At 38.2% G+C, this 19,378-nt stretch overlaps 1 protein-coding gene across 1 annotated transcript in view; it reads right to left on the reverse strand.

Moving 5' to 3' along the window:
- otud7a (OTU deubiquitinase 7A) overlaps positions 1 to 17,420 on the reverse strand; it is a 67,100-nt gene extending 49,680 nt beyond the window's left edge. Inside the window, exons 1-2 of the mRNA XM_081355824.1 lie at positions 17,298 to 17,420; positions 1,230 to 1,412 (exon numbers count right to left, since the gene is read on the reverse strand). Of these exons, the coding sequence (XP_081211950.1) occupies positions 1,230 to 1,412; positions 17,298 to 17,382 (268 nt within the window). The 5' untranslated portion in view covers positions 17,383 to 17,420. The remainder of the gene's footprint in view (positions 1 to 1,229; positions 1,413 to 17,297) is intronic.
- Positions 17,421 to 19,378: the final 1,958 nt, after the last annotated feature.

The raw sequence follows: 19,378 nt of genomic DNA on the forward strand, positions 1-19,378 counted from the left end.
ATAGTTATGCTGTCAAATTATTTTACTATTCATAGTAACTATTTAACCTATTATTTTTTATTGTCTATATTCTGTAATTGATATTTCATATTGCTATTATTAAAGTATACATAAACTATATGCTATTATCAATATATTATTATTATTATTATTATTATTATATTAGTACTTATGATATTATATAATTATACTTTTCATTACTATTTTATTTACTGTATACTGTTTGTTTATTTTATTGACTAAACTATTTACTATTAGCCTACCTCTCACTTTATCTTATATTTACTATTTGCATTGCACTGTAGTTGTACCATATCATATTACCATAAAGGATCCATCAGTTATCTTTGTTATTGCTAAAATCGGGTCAATGACAGAATATGCTTTTCCCACAATAAGAAAACTTTATTTAATTTAATGTGAAAATTAAATTATATCTCAGTATGGGGGTGTTCACAATTCTTATCCAAGAATGAAAAGCTAAATACATGACAAGCCAGAGCTTTGGCCATTCCTTATTAAAAAAAATAATAATAATATATAAGTCTAACTATCGAGAGTTTAACTAACTACAGATGGAACTTTTTTTGTACACCACATACAAACCACTGAAATCGGTTGATAAATGTAATTTTTTTTGGTTTTTATACAGAAAAACCGCAGCTCAGCAGTTTACTTGCATTTGATTACAGCGCAGTCTTGCCCTCCACAAAATGGCGGACGCGTTGACGTATCGCAGCAACGTTCCAAAGCGGCCAATAGGGCGTCTATGTATATTATGTCTATGGTTCTAATCACACCGGTGCTCCAGGGACCAGCCTAGACTGATCGTACGTGCGAAAGGGTTAAAAGAAGAAGAATGTATTTATGTAAATTCAAATATATTTATAAATGAAATGTCAGATTTTTTTTTTTTTTTTTTTTTTTTTAGCCTACGTATTTTTTTGGCGGCACCCCTGACACAGTCAGGAGGCACCCCAGTGTGCCGCGGCACCCACTTTGAGAAAGGCTGTGTTAAGGAATCTGAAGCGCTGTCCTACTTACAAGAAAGACAGGTAGGGGGCGCTACACATGCATAGATGAATTGTTCACAATCAGATAAATAATATTTAGAAAATTATATGAAAAATATTTCATTTCATGACAACTTTAAACTGGTACAAGAGAAAATACGGAGAAAACACACCAATAAGTCAAAACAGGAGGATCTGATAGAGAGCTCTGCTCACCCTGAGTGTTGTCTTCTTGTTTTTGGGGGCATTGCTCAGGCTTGCTGATGTGCTGCGGGGTGCCGCTACGTTCCGGCTGCTTGTAGAAACGGCCCTCATTGAAGACGTGGGGCAGGTTGGCCGTGTGGACCTGCCGGAGCTGCTCATAGTCATTGAGAGCGGCGCTCAGGTCCCAGTTTTTACCTGATCCACCACAGACAAACAACAGAATTCATGAATACATGGTGAGCATATAGTAATACTTAAGCGTAAAAGGTCTTACTTTTCATTTTCTCTTGCAGGTCAAACTGAAAACTGTCATGGCAGAGCAGCAACGAAAATAATCTTGCAGAAAAAGTTAAAGGCCGCATCCTAAATCACATACTTCCCTACTATATAGTAGGTGAAAAAGCATGTGACAAGAAGTATGTCCGAAAGAATTCACAGTATAAAAGAGTAGGCAAAAAGTACCTGGATGACCTACCACTTCCAGTGAGATTCTTAAGTGTGCATATACACTTGACTATCCCATGAGGCCACGGGAGAGGATTTGTGAATGACAGTGAAGCAACGCAACTGACACTGGTAGGATACATGATAATGAAAACATGGCGAATGTAGTACATCCAAGATTACATTCATACTATATAGAACGTACATTTTTTAGAGGTCGCTAAGTAAATACATATTCAAAAAAGCACCTAATCAAGACGCAGCCATAGTTAGCTAACTCAACAACAGCACACCCTGTTTATTAATTCAGACAAATTAAGTCTATCGCCCCCTTGAGGGCCGTAGTTTGTTAGCGCCACATTAATCTGCAATAAAACTGATGAGATAATAGTACACACACACTCCAAACCATGCTGTGCACCAAATATCCCAAAATTAGTCCTTTGTTAACACTGATAAAAAATAAGATTTTTAATCTATACCAATTTACAAGGAAAAGGAAGTGAAATCAGACATCAGAACATTATAATAATGTAATGTACTATAAAACTATAATGCTTATAATACATTTAAGTATCACACACACACACACACACACACACACACACACACACACACACATATATATATATATATATATGAAGAGTTCAGATGCAAAAACCTCTAAATGCCATCTGAAATTTTCTTCTAGAATGATCATTTTTATCAAGCTCGTATATTTAAGTTCAAAAATTTCACTTAAATGGCAATTAATAGGTAATTTTCATTGCCATTTAAGTGAAATTACTGAACTTAAATATACAAGCTTTGTAAAAATGATCATTCTAGGAGGAAATTTCAGATGGCATTTAGAGGTTTTTGCATCTGAACTCTTCATATATACATACATACATATAAGTAAAGCAATGTTGTCTACAATATAAATATGCAAATATATTAAAAGACTTCGAAAATCGAAAATCAAGAACAATGTTTTCATGCCCACTAAATGGGAGGTCATTGTTAATGAACGTTGCCTGCATGGTCTTCCTCTTTCATTTCCCCAAGCCATTGTTTGTGTACTCCTGCCAACTCCCATAAGGCTTTTCAGTTTAATCCCAATTACATCATCTGCCAACACGAGTGCCACAAACCCTAAACAATGATGCTCAGCTTCACATCAAGCCTGATAATAAAGGGAGACAAAACGCTTGTGGTATTTATCCAGCATGCTCTGAGTAAAGACAGTTTGATGAAATGACAATAAAGATTTGTTTTTGTTCAGTTCGTTTTGTGTTCAGAAATAGGGAAAGTTCATACCAAGGAAAACTGGAGTACGATCACAGGAAAGACACAGAAGCCAAACCCTCTAATGTGAAATGACAGTCACCTCAAGACTCCTACGCACAAACACAGCTGCTTCCATGTCCTCCAGCTACTGTCTTATCTCCGTAACCCAAAGGCTTTGCAGGGACCAAAGAAACAGGTCCTTCTAACCGTCGAGAGCCTGTGTGTGTGTGTGTGTGTGTGTGTGTGTGTGTGTGTGTGTGTGTGTGTGTGTGTGTTTCAGGATTTGTGGAAACCAAATGTCCCTGCAAGGAAAGCAAAACCTATATTCCTACATAATGAAAAATGTTAACTTTTTGTATACTATATACAGTAATATACTACACAATATTTTATATACCCACTGTGCAGGTCCAATATATTTAAATGCCTATATAACTGCACATTTATAATGCTTAAAGTTGCTTAAATGTAATTTTTCATGTAAATATTAAAAATATATTTAAATTAGGGCTGTCAAACGATTAATCGCGATTAATCGCATCCAAAATAAAAGTTTGTTTTTACATAATACATGTGTGTGTACGGTGTATAATTATTTTCTATATATAAATACACACACATCATGCATGTATATATTTAAGAAATATTTGCATGTATATACTGTGTATATATATTTATATTATATATAATTTATATTATATATAAATAATTTATATATAAATAACACATTTTCTTAAATATATATGCATGTGTGTGTATTTATATATAGAAAATAAAATAAATAATTTATATATAAATAACACATTTTCTTAAATATATATATGCATGTGTGTGTATTTATATATAGAAAATAATTATACTCCGTACACAGACATAAATTATGTAAACACAAACTTTTATTTTGAATGCGATTAATCACGATTAATCGTTTGACAGCCCTAATTTAAATACATCAAAGTTAATGACCAGTGACCCCAATTTGTATGGATTTAATTTAGTGCTGTCGAATCGATTAATCATATATATATATATATATATATATATATATATATATATATATATATATATATATATATATATATATATATATATATATATACAGTACACTTAAAAACGTTTATGTTAGATACGATTAATCGTGATTAATCGATTTGACAGCATGAATTTAATTACATGAAATATGTAGAATTTACAATATATTTTATATAATAAATAAATAAAATCTTACTAAAACTAAAATATTTTATAATTTGAAGCCTAGCATACATTTTCCTGCAAACTGGCTAGATTTCTATCCAGCAGTCTGAACAGGGTTATTACATTCTCACTGTAATCTTAGTAGCACCAGAACCCACATCAATCAATACAAATCTCATTGTAGTTTATGGATTTGTACATCCTCTGACCAGCCTGAAATTTTAAAAGACATTTTAAGGTTTAATCGAATGACCACTCAGCACCTCTGATACACGCGTTTTGCGGTTTACTAAGCATTATGTGTCTCAATCAATGTGCTGAAGGCGGTGGATGGAAGCTTCCTGTTGACTATCACTCCTCTGTCTGTCCTTTAGGTGTACAATTTGATTTTGTAGACATCATCACATATTGCGGGTACAATCAGACCACATAAATATATAAAATATGTCAATAATCAGTGCTTTTAAATTCTAGAGCTGGAAGTTTTCCGGTTCCAAACATGATCAAACACACAATTTAATTAAACAAGTACCCTTGGGAGCTTTGACAGCAAAAGGTTTGCAGGGTTTTAAAGGAAAACATCCTGTTCAATTCTGTTCAATAATATTCAATAATGATATTGAACTGATCCCAGATATCCTTATATGTGAGTTTGAGACTTGAGTATTGAGTTTATATATATATATATGTGTGTGTGTGTGTGTCTTTTAACAATTTACTTTTATTTACATTTACTTATTTACTTAAATATATATACACATATAAAAAATATATAAATAAAATTAATTTATATTTTCATATATATTTCAGATAATACTATTTATTTCTAATAATATTTTGCAATGTTTACTGTACTGCTTTAGTAAATATGAATACAATAAAAATATAATATTCATGTTATATTTAGTTATTTTTATTATATTATATATATATAGTATTTTTATAGTATAGTATTTTATTTGGTGCGGTCAAATCGATTATTTGTCTCATCTAAAGTAAAAGTTTGTAAATATATAATATATGTGTCTATATATATATTTACAAACTTTTATATTAGATGTGATTTATCATAATTAGACAGCACTAATTATAGTACTATATTATATTACATTATATTATATTATATTATATATTCTGCAAGGGCCTGGCTGTAATTCAAAGTTAAAGCAGTACAACCAACTTTCAGTGCTAATTTCCTTGTTCAAACAAGACAAAATGAGCAGGTAAAGAATGGAACTGGACAACTCTAATTTGGTGCTCCTCTGTGTCTTTGCTAATGAATGAGGACATTCGCAGTCCTTCTGCAAGATGTTCCTTCAGTAATTAACCTTTTCTTTTCCCATCAATCTGTTACTCCGCTTTATCTCAATGGGGAGACTTTGTTAATACAGTGACACGTGCGAATGGTCAGTCACCCATGTGATGTGAAGGGACGACACACCGAATATCTCACAGCGACGAACACTATGAAAATCTTTAAGCTGACTACATTCTGCATACTGCACACTATACACTGTATTCAACTAGTATAGTATGTAAAACACATTATTTAACAACAAATGTTTCAAACAGTAGTGTACTACAGAAATATAGAAATATTTGCATACTATGCACTGTATACAGTACATACTGCAGAAATAAAACAAGTAGTTGTGATACCTTATCAGTCCTTTAGAGGGTGATACAATACACCCCTCACAAACCACAAATGTAGATTCATTGGTGACACAACTAAAGAATTTTAAATTTAAATATTTATAATGGGTCTTGTTGAATTGCCATCATGAAATGTAATCTCTATCTCAATAGTGACTCTCATACCAAAATGTCTGCCAGTGTCGACTGAGTCATTTTTCCGAGAACAACCACACAAAGGGCCTGTGCCTGAGATGAAACGCCGAGGCCCTTCCCACTCAGCTTTCCACAACAGCTTCTGTGACGGTGGTTCCGCAGGGAGCCGTTGGAGGGCAACGACAGCCAGGTGGGATGACGTGTTAATGATGAGTGGCGCTGACAACCAGGGACAAATCATTCCACTGCCACAATCAATCTGTCAATCCGACCTAAACACACACAGCCAAGGATCATTTGAGCCTTGTGGCAGATCTTTGATCTGATCTGAGAGCTGTTTTGTGAGGTTTGGTAGAAATTTAGTTCTCAAAGAGCTCCAACTATTTGTCTTGTCAAGGTGAAAGAGTACGATTTTTGTTGTGAATATATTAGCTTTATAACAGTATTAGAGAAGCAACACCCGCCGGAATTTCCCAGCATGCTCGGGACATGCTAAAAACACTTAAGTCGCGTCCCAAATGACATTCCAAACTACTGTATGTACTATGCACTTATGCACTAGTATGTACAATGTATGAATTTGATAAGGTCATTTTGTCATTGGAGTCTGATGTAATTAAAGCTGCGACAGTCGAGTGCATGAAGTGTCCAACATTCCATACTTAGTTTTTATCCGGTTAATTAAAGGTGCTCTAAGCGATGTTTTCTTGTTGACGTTCGAAGTATTGTCAAACATGACGGAGGCTAGCTCGACCCTCCCTCCCCCACATCCCGTCCCCTCCCCCTCCCTTCCGTGTTTCCTGAAACAGTCATGAACCATTTAGAAAAAACAAACTGGATTTAGCCACCTGAATGTCGGATAAGAAGCCCTTCTGCCGGCGGAGTTCTCGCCACCTTTTGAACACTTTTCCAATGTAAATTCGGGACTTCGCGTTCCTTCTCCTTTTCCCTATTCTTTGTTATTTGTTCATCGGAACGTCGTCTCTTTGGTCGTGTGTCGGCCATATCAAAATTCTCAAGAATATACCATTTTAACGTTAGTCGTTGTCTAGGACATCTGTCCTCTAGCTAACTTCCCTCTTCATGCTTCTTTCTCCTCCACTCCCCACACCCCCCTTCATGTGCACGCACACAAACCCCACCCCCAAATCATTCTTGTCGGTTATTGGCTGGAACACTGTTTGTTATGTTTCGTGGCCAAGGCTGGGCCAGTTTGTTTTTCTTGCCGTTTGCGGAGCCTGGGCTGTCTACAGAGACCGTGTTTTTTTTACAGTGTTCAGGGGACAGCCAGCTAGCGGATAGTGAGGAGATGTTTGCTGTATGTGACAAAAAATGTTTTGGCCTAAAAAACACATGACATTAGCCACTTTCCGACCGAACCTTTTTACAGTTCCTAAAAGTGGCTAAAGTACCCGGATGTCGGCGTGTTCGCACCGCAGGAACTAGGAACGATTTTAGTTCTAGGAACTAATTTAGGTCCTGCTTCAGAGTAGGGTCTAAACCAGCACTATAGGAACTACCCGTGACGTTAGTGTACGCTGATTGACCGAACGCACGCGGAACACCAGCACCCGCAATTTTTAAAACAGCTAGAATGTAAACACACAGATTATAGCCTATATATATACTCCATAAACTAACTATACAAACATGGAAAACAGTGATAGATGGGTCTCTAAACCTTTATACTGAAGAGAAAATCCAACGCAACTTTGAGGGGACCAAGCCAAACATGATTATGTTTATCTGCCCAGCTAGCGACACTGGACATCAACCACACAGCATAACGTTAGGCTAATAACCTTTTTTCATATACTGTCTACTTTCTATAACAGTTCTATCTAATAACATGTTAAACAGTATTGTAAGACAGATCGCTAAATAATAAACACAAGTATGCGAGCATTGTTTGCTCTGGCGTTCTCAGCGCCGCCAAAATAAAGGTCAGTCGCGCCGTCAAAATAAAAGTCACCGTGCTTGCGTCACTCCCTTACCCCTCCTACCAGTTCCTATGGCCACTTGGCCAGTGCGAACGCAAACAGCAAAACCGAGTTTGGGGGAGAGTAGTTCTTAGAACTGTTTAGAAGTGGACAGTTCCTAGAACTAAGTTCCTGTAACTACTTGGTCGGAAAGCGGCTATTGCTTAGAACACCTTTAAGTGCATCTTCCAGGTATTTTAAAGTGCAACTTTTCTTTTGGGAATAGTGTGTGTGCACACACTACTCTCACTATTTAAACTACAAAACAGCATAGAATAGTGCATAAGTACATGGATTGGTATGCACCATTAGCAACCGCATAGCAATACTGCCAACCGTCCACGCCAGCAGGTGTCAGTGCGAAATCCAAGACCAATGTATTACTAAGTGCACTTTTACAGTAGTTAAGCTACTGTTAAGCTCATATTTGGTATGTAGCTAGACAACACTACAAGTTGCTAACAAAAAGTAGCTAGGTATGTTAGCTTCCCTTGTGAAAAAAATAGGCCTATTTCATAAACAGCCATGAGTGTACTCTCTTTAAGTGGTCTTTCATTTAATTAATATTATAATATCTACAAGTACTTTTAGGATTTGAAGTGCACTACAAGTGCACACTCACTACAATTAAGTGCACTTCTTTTTCATGTAGGGGGCAATGTATATTCAATTATATAAATATCAGATATTGTATATACAGATATTTTATATATCTTAAGAATTTACTTGAAAAAACAGCTGTATGTTTTTGGTTACAAAATCAAAAAGCATGTCAGAAAGGGTGACAGCACATTAAAAAGATCAGACTTCCCAATGCTACTTGGGAAAGAGAGACATTTTTATGAGAGTGAATCTCTAGAGTGTGTCTTAAGAGATCTGAAAAAGAAAAAACACCTGACCTACAAACTGCTGATCAGGAGTAACTAGCATAAAAGCAGTTATGCTAGCTATAAATTTTTCAGTGGCATGACTAGCCCAGCTGTTTTTCCAGTTTGATTATTTCCTCAGCTCACTTGGGCAAAGAAAATACACTTATTTGTAGCATAAAAGGCAAATTACTAGCAAAAAAAGTTTATTACTGTAAACGCTATTTTGAAAACAGCTAGGCTAGTCATGCTACTGAAAAAAATAGCCTAGCTAACATCCCTGCTTGTATGCTATTACTCCTGATTGTTAGTTCGCAAGGTATTTTTCTGTTTAAACTGTGTGTAAAACCATTCTTATTTAAATTCTTGCAATGAATTTATTGTTTTTACAGAAACTTCTGCTTGTGTTTCATGAATGAGGTCCAGTATGTTGCAACTGGATATGTCCCGAAGATATTAATGGAAATGCAGTGTCCGTCTTATTTGGTTGAATTGAAACAGACATTGTATGACTGCATTCTTGTCTCGTTTAACGGTGAACGTGATTTCATCAAGTAGGTGAAATTCACTAAGTATGTTCCTGATACTGGAACAACATTTCAATCAACCAATTAGATTTGAGGGTTTGAAGTTTACAGTTTATGTTGAGTTTAGGCTTACAACCAGGGTAAGGTGGTTCTACATCAGTGTTATTCAACCTATCATTTCATTTTGATTTTAGACGCGTTGGACCGTGCATACTATCTAGTGGACTTTGTTTTCAAGCGCTCAAGTTACTCGCGCATGGGCACCTTCCTCCTGATGACGAAAATTATGTCACACAGACAGTGAGGGAACCATTGCGTGTCCTACTTGGCAAAATCACGGTGACCCTCTTTTAACCTAGTTTTCATTCCTGTCAAATAAAATATTCAGTTTACTTAGACTAAAGTCTAGCATATCAGCACAATAATCATGATAACAGGAACATAGTACTTTATCCAGATGGATAGCACAACAAGATGAAGTTCAACAAGCAGACGTTCAAAAAGTCGGCTGTAAAACCAAAACCTGTCTTTTTTGAGGAAGACAAGATCGGAGGCGGCAGGAAAGGAAATGGAATCAAACCCATGGATTTATGATTCCCATATTTTTTTTTGCACACATTGGCCCTGTTTCACAGACCAGGCTTAGATTAAGCCAGGATTAGGCCTTAGTTCAATTAGGGCATTTAAACAGCTTTTATAAACGTGTCTTAGAAAAAACATTACTGGTGTGCATCTTGAGACAATACAAAACAGTATTTTAAGATCTGTCAGTGCAAGTTGCTTTCAGTTAAAACAGCTCAAACATGCATTTTAGCCTGGGACTAGACTTAAGAGAACGTTCTGTGTTTGCTAGGAAGCACTCCAGTCAGCTTTAAACAGAGTGCCTGGATCTCTAGGACTGACCAATAAAGGGCTGTTCACACTCACAGTGACTTGAAGTGAACAAACCGCTGGGATCAAGCGGCATGAGCAACAGAGACCATTAGTGGCGTGTTGTGGGTGTTTCCAAATAATCTGTGATCAGACTTTCAGAAGCTATGAACAACTCCACAGGCCACAAATGAAACATCCAGCGGCAAAAACGCCTACTAGTAATAATAGCAACATGGCGGCGGCACAAATGGCATTGCAGACATATACAGAGGTTATTGAGTGCACGTTACATAAATATCAAGGTCCGTGCAGTGCTTTGTGAACACTTGGAGTGTGCGTGATGGCGGCTGGGATGCTGTTCCCGTTCAATAGATCCACTTCTTCCTGCACGTATGCATGAAGGAGATGGAGGTGAAAGGTTCTCGACATTTGATCTGTTCAAGCGCATGTGCAGGATGACGAGGACTTCCTGCTGTTCACTTTCTGGGAACCGTCTCGCATTTATAAGCTTTACATGATACGGATTACATAACAGCATATTAGGAGAAAATCACCATTTTGTTTTTAGACCTAATAAGCCATAAACATGTGGAAAGAGGTGTTTTCCCCAAGCTTTTTCGGATACAAAGCATGTTTTGCTTGACTGCAGCGGAGCCATTTATTTGGGATCTAGGGGGAGGACTGAAGGCACTTCATAACCTTTTCATTCACAACTACGGCTTGTTAGAGGCAGGATTGTTTTCGGTTTCAGTGAAATGTCAGCGGTGGGGCCATTAAAAGAGCATTAACAAATTGCTAATTCTGAATAACAAGCCTCAGCCTCACTGTTTTTACAGAAGTGCCTCACAGTAGAGCAGTTAGTACTGATCTGAGAACAGTCTTGTGTGTTTTTTTTTTTGCAATTGCTATGATAGACTGGGGCAGGAAGGTGCTGATCCTATATCTATTTTCTGAGGAACATGCTTGCTATAAGCATTCAACAGCTATCTATCAACACAGTTCTCAGAGAGGGCCTTAAATGCACATTAGATAGTAGGATTGCTTATGCAACATCTAAAATAGCTGGTTCAGTGCATGCACTCTATGACATGATTTATAGAGAATAAATGCTGGATCAGACAAAACACTCAGCAACCTGCTTAATCTACGGAAATGAAGTAGTGGTTGCATCGTGTGTGTGTGTGTGTGTGTGTGTGTGTGTGTGTGTGTGTGTGTGGTTCATGTACGTTACCCCACAAAGATGCCATTATCCATAATGCTTGAGGGGACTTTTTTTGGGGGGTCCTCATGAGGAAAACAGCTTGTAAATCATAATAAGTAATGCTTTTTGAAAATGCAGAATGTTTTCTGTGATTTGTAGGTTTAAGGTTGGGGATAGAAAATAGAGTTTGTACCGTATAAAAAAACATTATGTCTATGGAGAATACCCACAAAGATACTGAAACATAACATAACCTAAATTATTATAAAATTTAATGATAATATACGAGACTAAATTAAATAAATAATGCTTAATTGCTAAAATCTGAAAATGTTATAATAATAAGTAAATAAATAATTGCTATACATTATATTATAAATTACAATAGGCAATAAACTATAATAATTAATGAGTATAATGCATAAAATGTGTTACATAAATAAATAATAGTATAGTACATTATATAACATTTGAGATATAAATAAATAATACTGCTTAAATGAATCTGAACTAGTGTTTTTATAATTTATCAATAATAACAAATAATAGTATTTGATTTTAAAAATAACAAAGAAATATGCAATTTAATGAACATATGAGACTAAATTAAATAAATAATGATGCTTAAACAAATCTAAAAAAAAATACTGCTTACATTAATCTGAAATTATTAGAATAATTTACATATAAGAGTTACATATATGCTCTAATGACCCTGTCAAAAATTATTTTCCATGTGCTTTCCATTGCACCAGTGTGATGATGGTAAAGCAAGGACTGGTGTGTTTCTCCAAAGCTGTCTCACGACCAATTCGTACAAATTCGTACGAGTGAGTACGAGGTGGCTAATTCGTACGAATTCGTATGTCATCACTCTTACAAATTTGTACGATTTGTCTAAACCCCATTTATGGGTAGTTTTAGGAGCGGATTCGTACGAATTCAATGTGTTTGGCAACCAAATTTAGCAAAAAACATACAAATTTGTACAAGTGAGGTCGTATGAATTTGTACGAATTAGCCACCTCGTAAAATACGAATGAATTGCAGTGAGATCGGGTTGGTTTCTCCTTACTCCAGTTAAAAACAGTCCTGCTCTATCTATGTCAGGCTCCAAACAGACAGGTATATCATTACGTGATGATGTGTGATGGTCTAAGCCTTAGGTATGGGCCTCAGATTGAGGTGGCTTTGGCCAGGCAGGTGAGGACAACACTTGCAGCTGAACAGCCAAATGTAGCTGATGCTGAGTGAGGGCCTAGCTGAAGCAGGTGTGTGTTTAGGTACATATGTACACTTATTCAGCCATCATAACCTATAGCTGATGCTGAATAAGGCCCTTGCTGAAGCAGGTGTGTTTTTACGTACATATGTACACTTATTCAGCCATTATAACCTGTAGTTGATGCTGAGTGAGGCCCGCGCTGAAGCAGGTGTGTGTTTAGGTATATGTACAATTATACAGCCATTATAACATATAGCTGATGCTGAGTGAGGGCCTAGCTGAAAGCAGGTGTGTTTTTACGTACATACATGTGTGTACACTTATTCAGCCATTATAATCTGAGTGCCTTAAAAAAACTGAAAGTCATACTGGAGTCTGTTCTCTTATTTTTCTTCTTTCTTCTTGTTGTATCCCCTTTTCTTTTGGCTTTGCAAAATCCAATGAGCTGCCTCACTGTCTGCTGTCTACATAGGGTACTACCTTCTAAAGCAGCATCCTAAGTCAAGTCTGCCATCATAAAAAATGTACAATGACTTTCTAATATGTAATTCTGTCTATGATGCTGTAGGAATGGAACATAGCCAAATAGTTCATTCTTGTCCACCTTCATGTTCTCTTGTTTTTCTTTGAACACCGTTTCTCAAAAGGCTGCACTTCTTTTCTTTTGCTGGCTCTATTCTCCGTCCTGATCTTTTCTAAAGACGGAATATTTCTCTCCCCTTGGCCTTGCCTTTTGGTTTGTGGATCTCTCTCTCTCTCTCTCTCTCTCTCTCTCTCTCTCTCTCTCTCTCTCTCTCTCTATTTGGCCCATCTCTTCAGGACAGACAGCACTTGTCTGCCAGTGTCTGCGGCCCTCCACTCCTCAATGAGTTCCACTCAATGGGCACAAAGGTCTCCTGGGGGGAGCCTGGTCGTAAAGCCATCACACGGGGCCCTAAATCTGCCCCGCCGCCCATCGTGGCAGGCCCTCTTTGCTGCCAATCAGAGCAGAAAGTGGACCACCACAAAACCCTTATCACAGCAGAAAAGCAAAAGCCTAGGGACCTTAAAGTGAGTCCGTAACGAGTCGAAAGCGTCATCAACAAGCCTAAAGGGACCAGGCAGTTGAAACACAGGTCCTGAGCGCTGGCCTAGACAAAGGTTATTACAATAGACATCATGAAAAGAGAAGTTGCACATCAACATACTGTATTACACTAGAGAAAATAACTTAGCTTGAATGAAATCTCAAGCACAGTGCCACTGTAGATTTGACGGTGCATTTTGCGCTTGACTGAACTATAAACTCCACACAAGCACACTTGGGGCAAAAATCATGACCAACCCCAAACGTATACACACACACATACATATACACATATATATATGTGTGTGTGTGTGTGTGTGTGTATTCAGAAAACACAAAAATAATCTATGACATGATGCCTTATTTCAGATATTAGATGAGGTACAAATCTTAAAAGATGCATACTTTCTTTAAAAAGTGTTGAGCTGCAAAAAATCATTGCACATAATGTAGCTGACATACTATTACACGTTTCTTGCAGTTAATATAGCCATTAAAGCAATAAAAGCAAACTCAGCATGAGGACTGTAAATCAAAAGCACCGTTCACACACTGAAAATTACATTCTCAGCAACATATACGTATATTTTAGTGGCACGTAGTGATTTTCTGAAATGATGTGCAAAGTCCTCACTGCTTTTTATCTTTTCTAATCCAACATAAGTTCATGTTCCAGTTAAACTTACTGTTTATACTTACTTGACATATTTTCAGGTTAAATAAATAAACATTATTACTTACACTATCACAAATTACAGTTTTTGTATTTTTACATGAACAATGTAATAAATGCTCTCTTTATTAAAACCAAGCATATTTCTCATTAAGTTTTTATTTATTCTAAAAAACTAACTTTAAAAAATGCAGTTACAAATTTGTGAACAGATGTTTAGCTGTTCTTTTTAATTAGTCAACATATTTTTAGATCATCAGTCATCAAAGCTTGGTAAACACTGCAGGTGTCATGGTGGTCATAGACACAGAGATGCACTGAGCTCACTGTGAGCATCTTCCTCTGAGGACACTCCCGCCAGGCCCTCTTTGATGAGAGTGGCCAGGTTTGCACCCCTTGTAGTTTGGGATCATGGGGGTCGCAGATGGAGCTTGCAGAGGAGTTTGAGACGGGCCCAGCTCTCTCTTTCTTAGCTCTCACCTGCAGGTTCCAACGCTTTCACTCAGGATCCGGAAGCCCGCTCTTCTGCCCCGAGTAAGAACCCGATGTTAGCGTTATCCAGCTCTGAGGAGGTGGATATCGCTAGCATGGAGGCAGGGGATTTGGAGTATTTGCCACCTCTATCCTCTGCTTATGAGGAACTGATGGAAGTTGTTGCTTGTGCCGTAGCCAAACATAACATTGATTGGCCAGTCGAGAAGCAAGAGGCGTGTTGTAAAAGAAAGCTAGATGAGCGCTTCCTGCCCTGTAAAACACAACCTCCACGTCTGGGCCTACCATTCTTTCCGGGCCTCCAGACAGAGGTGTAGAGGTCCTGGAGTAAGCCATTCTCCTCTTGCATCTCCAGTCCCAAGAGAATCAGGCTAGGTCAGGCCATACATGTGAATCAGTTTCAAAAGCTGTTGGGACTCATGGCAGCTGTGTCCAATGTGATTCCTTTTAGCCTTCGGTAAATGATACTACTGCAGTGGTGGCTCAAAACCAAGGGGTTTCCCCAAGGGGTAACCCATTTCATGTGATCAAGGTTAAGCGTAGATTCCTTCATTCCCTGGTGACGAGGAAGATACATTGGTTTCGTGTCATTGCAAAATGCTAACGACAGACGCTTCCCTCACAGGCTGGGGGGCGATCCTAGACGGCCGCTCAACTCGAGGTCTGTGGAGATGGCATCATCTCTCATTGCAAATAAACTGACTGGAGATGATGGCTTTATGTCTAGCTCTGAGGAACTTCTACCCAGATCTCAGAGGCTATCATGTTCTTGTCTGTACAGACGACACATCTGTAGTCTCGTACATAAATCATCAGGCAGGTCTGAGATTGTAGCCTCTTTGCAAACTGGCACATCAGACCTCCTGTGGGCTCAGGGCAAGCTGCTCTCGCTTAGAGCAGTCTATATCCCTGGGTTCCTGAATCAGGGAGCAGACATCCTGTCGAGGCAGGGGCTGAGGCTCAGGGCTGGTCTTCCCCACACACATTTATACATTTTTACAGCCTGGGCCTGGACTATACACCGGGGTCTCAAATGCTCTTGTCCTAAGTTGTGCCCAGAGAGCTTCACACTAAGACAGGCATTTGTCAGTATAGCGTTCCCCATAGCATCAATATTCGGACAAAGCATGGAGTTCCCTCAAAAGGAACGTCTCAGGTTACAACTGTAACCATGGTTCCCTGAGAAGGGAAAGAGACACTGCGTCACCTTGCCATTCTTCCTGCATGCCCATGAGCGGCTTTCTTTAGCCAGTCAGAAGCTAGTCTCGCGTAGCCGAAGGTCTGGACTCTATCGCAGCTTTCATTGGACAAGGACCGCCCAAGAGGACATTTGAGTGACGTGTAATACAACCAATCACAATTAATTTTGTCCCGCATCATGTAAAATGTAAAGTCGATGTCCCTACAATAACAGACGGTGTGCAGCTATATATTATTAATTTAAGAACATTGTGCAAGTTTATTGCAACAATGGAGCTACGAACTTTACATTCTTTTGAAAATCCAGCATTTAGTTGATCCTGCTAAGCGCTCATTGTCACAGTTTCAAACACGATGGTGTTCTTCTTCAAGGAGGGGGTTTGGCGTCACGCCATTTGTTTCCAGGCGGACCATTAAATAAATTGTCACAAAGACAGTGACACAAACGTCTCCCGGACATCCTGTAGAACTCAACCTACCAGATGATGACTTCGAAAATCCAGTTATGTGTGCCATATGCATCAGACGTTCAGTCAAGGTCCGTGGGTGTGACATCTGAGGCTGAGACTAGTCAGGGTTTCCTTTATAGCTTCCGTGGTATGCCATCTCGTGTCACGGAGTGACGTTGTGCCAATCAGGATTTGAATAGTTGAGGCATCCCCATAGTGTCAACATCAGATGCAGTATCTCATTCCCTTCTCAAGGAACCATGGTTACATTTAAGTAATTTAAGGTGGCATAAAGCAGTTGTAAAGTGTAAAGGCATAAAGTTGGTAAGTTCTTCACTTTTTAATTACTCTTCCCATTAACACCAATATTTGTTCAAACTGATTTGTGGATGCAGAACCCACATAAAAACTATGGGAGGGATTTATTGCGTGAATGGCCAGTCATGCCACGATGGAGGCACTGACACTTCTCACAAGACTTTTCCCCATTCATTCTCAATTACCCCCCACCAAACCCACAGCATGCTTTAGAAAGTATATTACAACTCAATGGGCTTGAAGGAACAAGGAACAATATATTTACGGTTTAAAATTAAGACCAAAAATATTTGGATTGGTTGTCAAACATTAGTGGATCAAGTTCATAAGGTCTGACCTAAATATTTTTGGGGCCCTTAATTAGGCACCATTACCATTAAATGTAACATTAGGCATCTACAACTAATAACCAATAAAATATAAAAAATATGACATCTGAGCAAAATTATCATCCAATACTTAAGCATCATTCCAAAAAAAAGAAAAAAAGGTACAGATCAGGTCTCTTACCTTCTAGCAGGTCTCGTGCCAGACCCGGTTCTGCCCCTGTGGACCGAACAAAGTCTGACAGGACCGCATCCATGTCCAGAGTCATGGGATCATGTGGCTGTGCTGCCTGCCCTGCAGCTTCACACTCTCATCTACAAAGAAATAACATAAAAAATCATATACATCAATGTAAAACATCATATTAAAGGTCCCATGACATGCTACTTTTTGTAGGCTTTAATATAGGCCTTAGTGGTCCCTAGTACTGTATCTGAAATCTCTTTCCAAAAATTCAGTCTCGGTGCAGAATTATAGCCACTATAAGCCAGTCCCAGAATGAGCTTCCTTCAGACGGGCCGTTTCAGTGTCTGTAGCTTTAAATGTTAATGAGGAGGAGAAAGGCGGCGCAAGGTGGAGGGTGGGTGTGGCCTTGACCATCTGCGGCAACGGTAGACCATGCATGTTTACATTGGATATATTGCAATGGCACGGAGACACGCAGTCGTTCAAGCATTTCAGTTTGACCCAGAATCTGATCCTGATGAAGAAGTTGCAACTCAGCGGCTCCAGCAGGACGTTTCCGAATGGTTAGTTTAAAATATTATGTCTGGACTTTATTCGGATGGTTTAGTTATTATCATGTAGCTAACGCTAACCTACTGTTGCCTTTTCACGAGAGATCTGTAACATCTGTAATTTATCTTATTACAATTACATCAAGCTCTGCGATCTTGAAATGCGGATATCGCGCGCGCCGTATAACCAACAGGAAAACGGCTATCCAAATAACAAAGAAGTGTACAACACTCGAGTTACAGTGTGTGTATTCACACACATACTTGATGCTATCTAACTTTACATTAGCGCAAGTAACTGCATAGCTAATGTTACAGCCACATTCTACGTGTAACAAGCTAGGTAACCATAAACAGTAAAGCAACAACTTGTATTATTAGTTGACTTACTTGTCCGAGGTGTGTAACGTTAGCTGAGCCAAAGAGAGTTGGTACTGATCCAGACTTTATTTTCAGACGTTCAGCAAGCCCAGCTCTGTATTAACCCTTCGGTGTTCATTTGTACATCCAATTATTGAGCAATTATTATGCTTCGCTCGCTCAAAAGCCATTATATCTCTCGTGGACAAACTAAAATCGCGCGCGCGCGTTCCTACTTCCTATCGCATTTTCTCATGGGCGGAAAATATTTTCTGGGGGGGCAAAGCAGAGACAGGGGAGGTAACATTCCTCCTTATAACGTCATAAGGAGGAGATTCAAGATCAGCGCGATTGAGCCTCCATTTTCTCAAAGGCAGAGAAAGATAGCAAAAGCTCGATTTACACCGATTAAAATTTCTAGAAACTTGGGGACCATATACAGGCTAGGGGAAGTCATATTAATGTTAAAAAACCCCAGAAAGTGAAAATTTCATGTCATGGGACCTTTAAAGACAAAACATCAACAAAACAACATGGGCCGAGCACAAAATGAAGTATTGTCAGTAGGCTACATCAAGCTAGTATTTGCACTTAGAAATTTGCCATTGATCACATTCAGATTAATCAGAGATGAATAGGGCATGAGTGATACGACTATGAGGAGTGTCTAAAAACTGATCTCACAACAGCTTACGGAGAGACACCTGGGTATGATTAACCCACCGTACTGCTAGGAATACTAACAAACTCCCAGACTCCCAAAGACAATGTGGGACGCAGCTGTTGGGCATAATGTGGCTTAATTAGAGAAAAGAAAAAGTGAGATATATTGTGCATTACTAAGGTCACAGTGTTGCTAAAGATTGTTACTTTAATATCAATAAAGATAATGATATAGTTTAAAATATCCTTCTAAATGTAAAAGAATAGCAGAGTCCACACCACAACTATAACGACAACGACACAGAGGAACGATATCGTTGGAATCACTTTCAAAATGATTTTATTCCAGCTGAAAACTGATAAAAACATTGACAGCCAATCAGAATCCACCCGACTTTAAAGTGCTCGAGCATTTAAAGCGACAGACAGCAAAACTGCAGCACTTGCTTATAATAAACAGATTAATATCATGCATCGGTGAGGACACAAATAGTTATTCTTATA

This window comes from Scardinius erythrophthalmus (genome assembly GCF_964197995.2).
Source record: "Scardinius erythrophthalmus genome assembly, chromosome: 24".
Taxonomy (NCBI): domain Eukaryota; kingdom Metazoa; phylum Chordata; class Actinopteri; order Cypriniformes; family Leuciscidae; genus Scardinius; species Scardinius erythrophthalmus.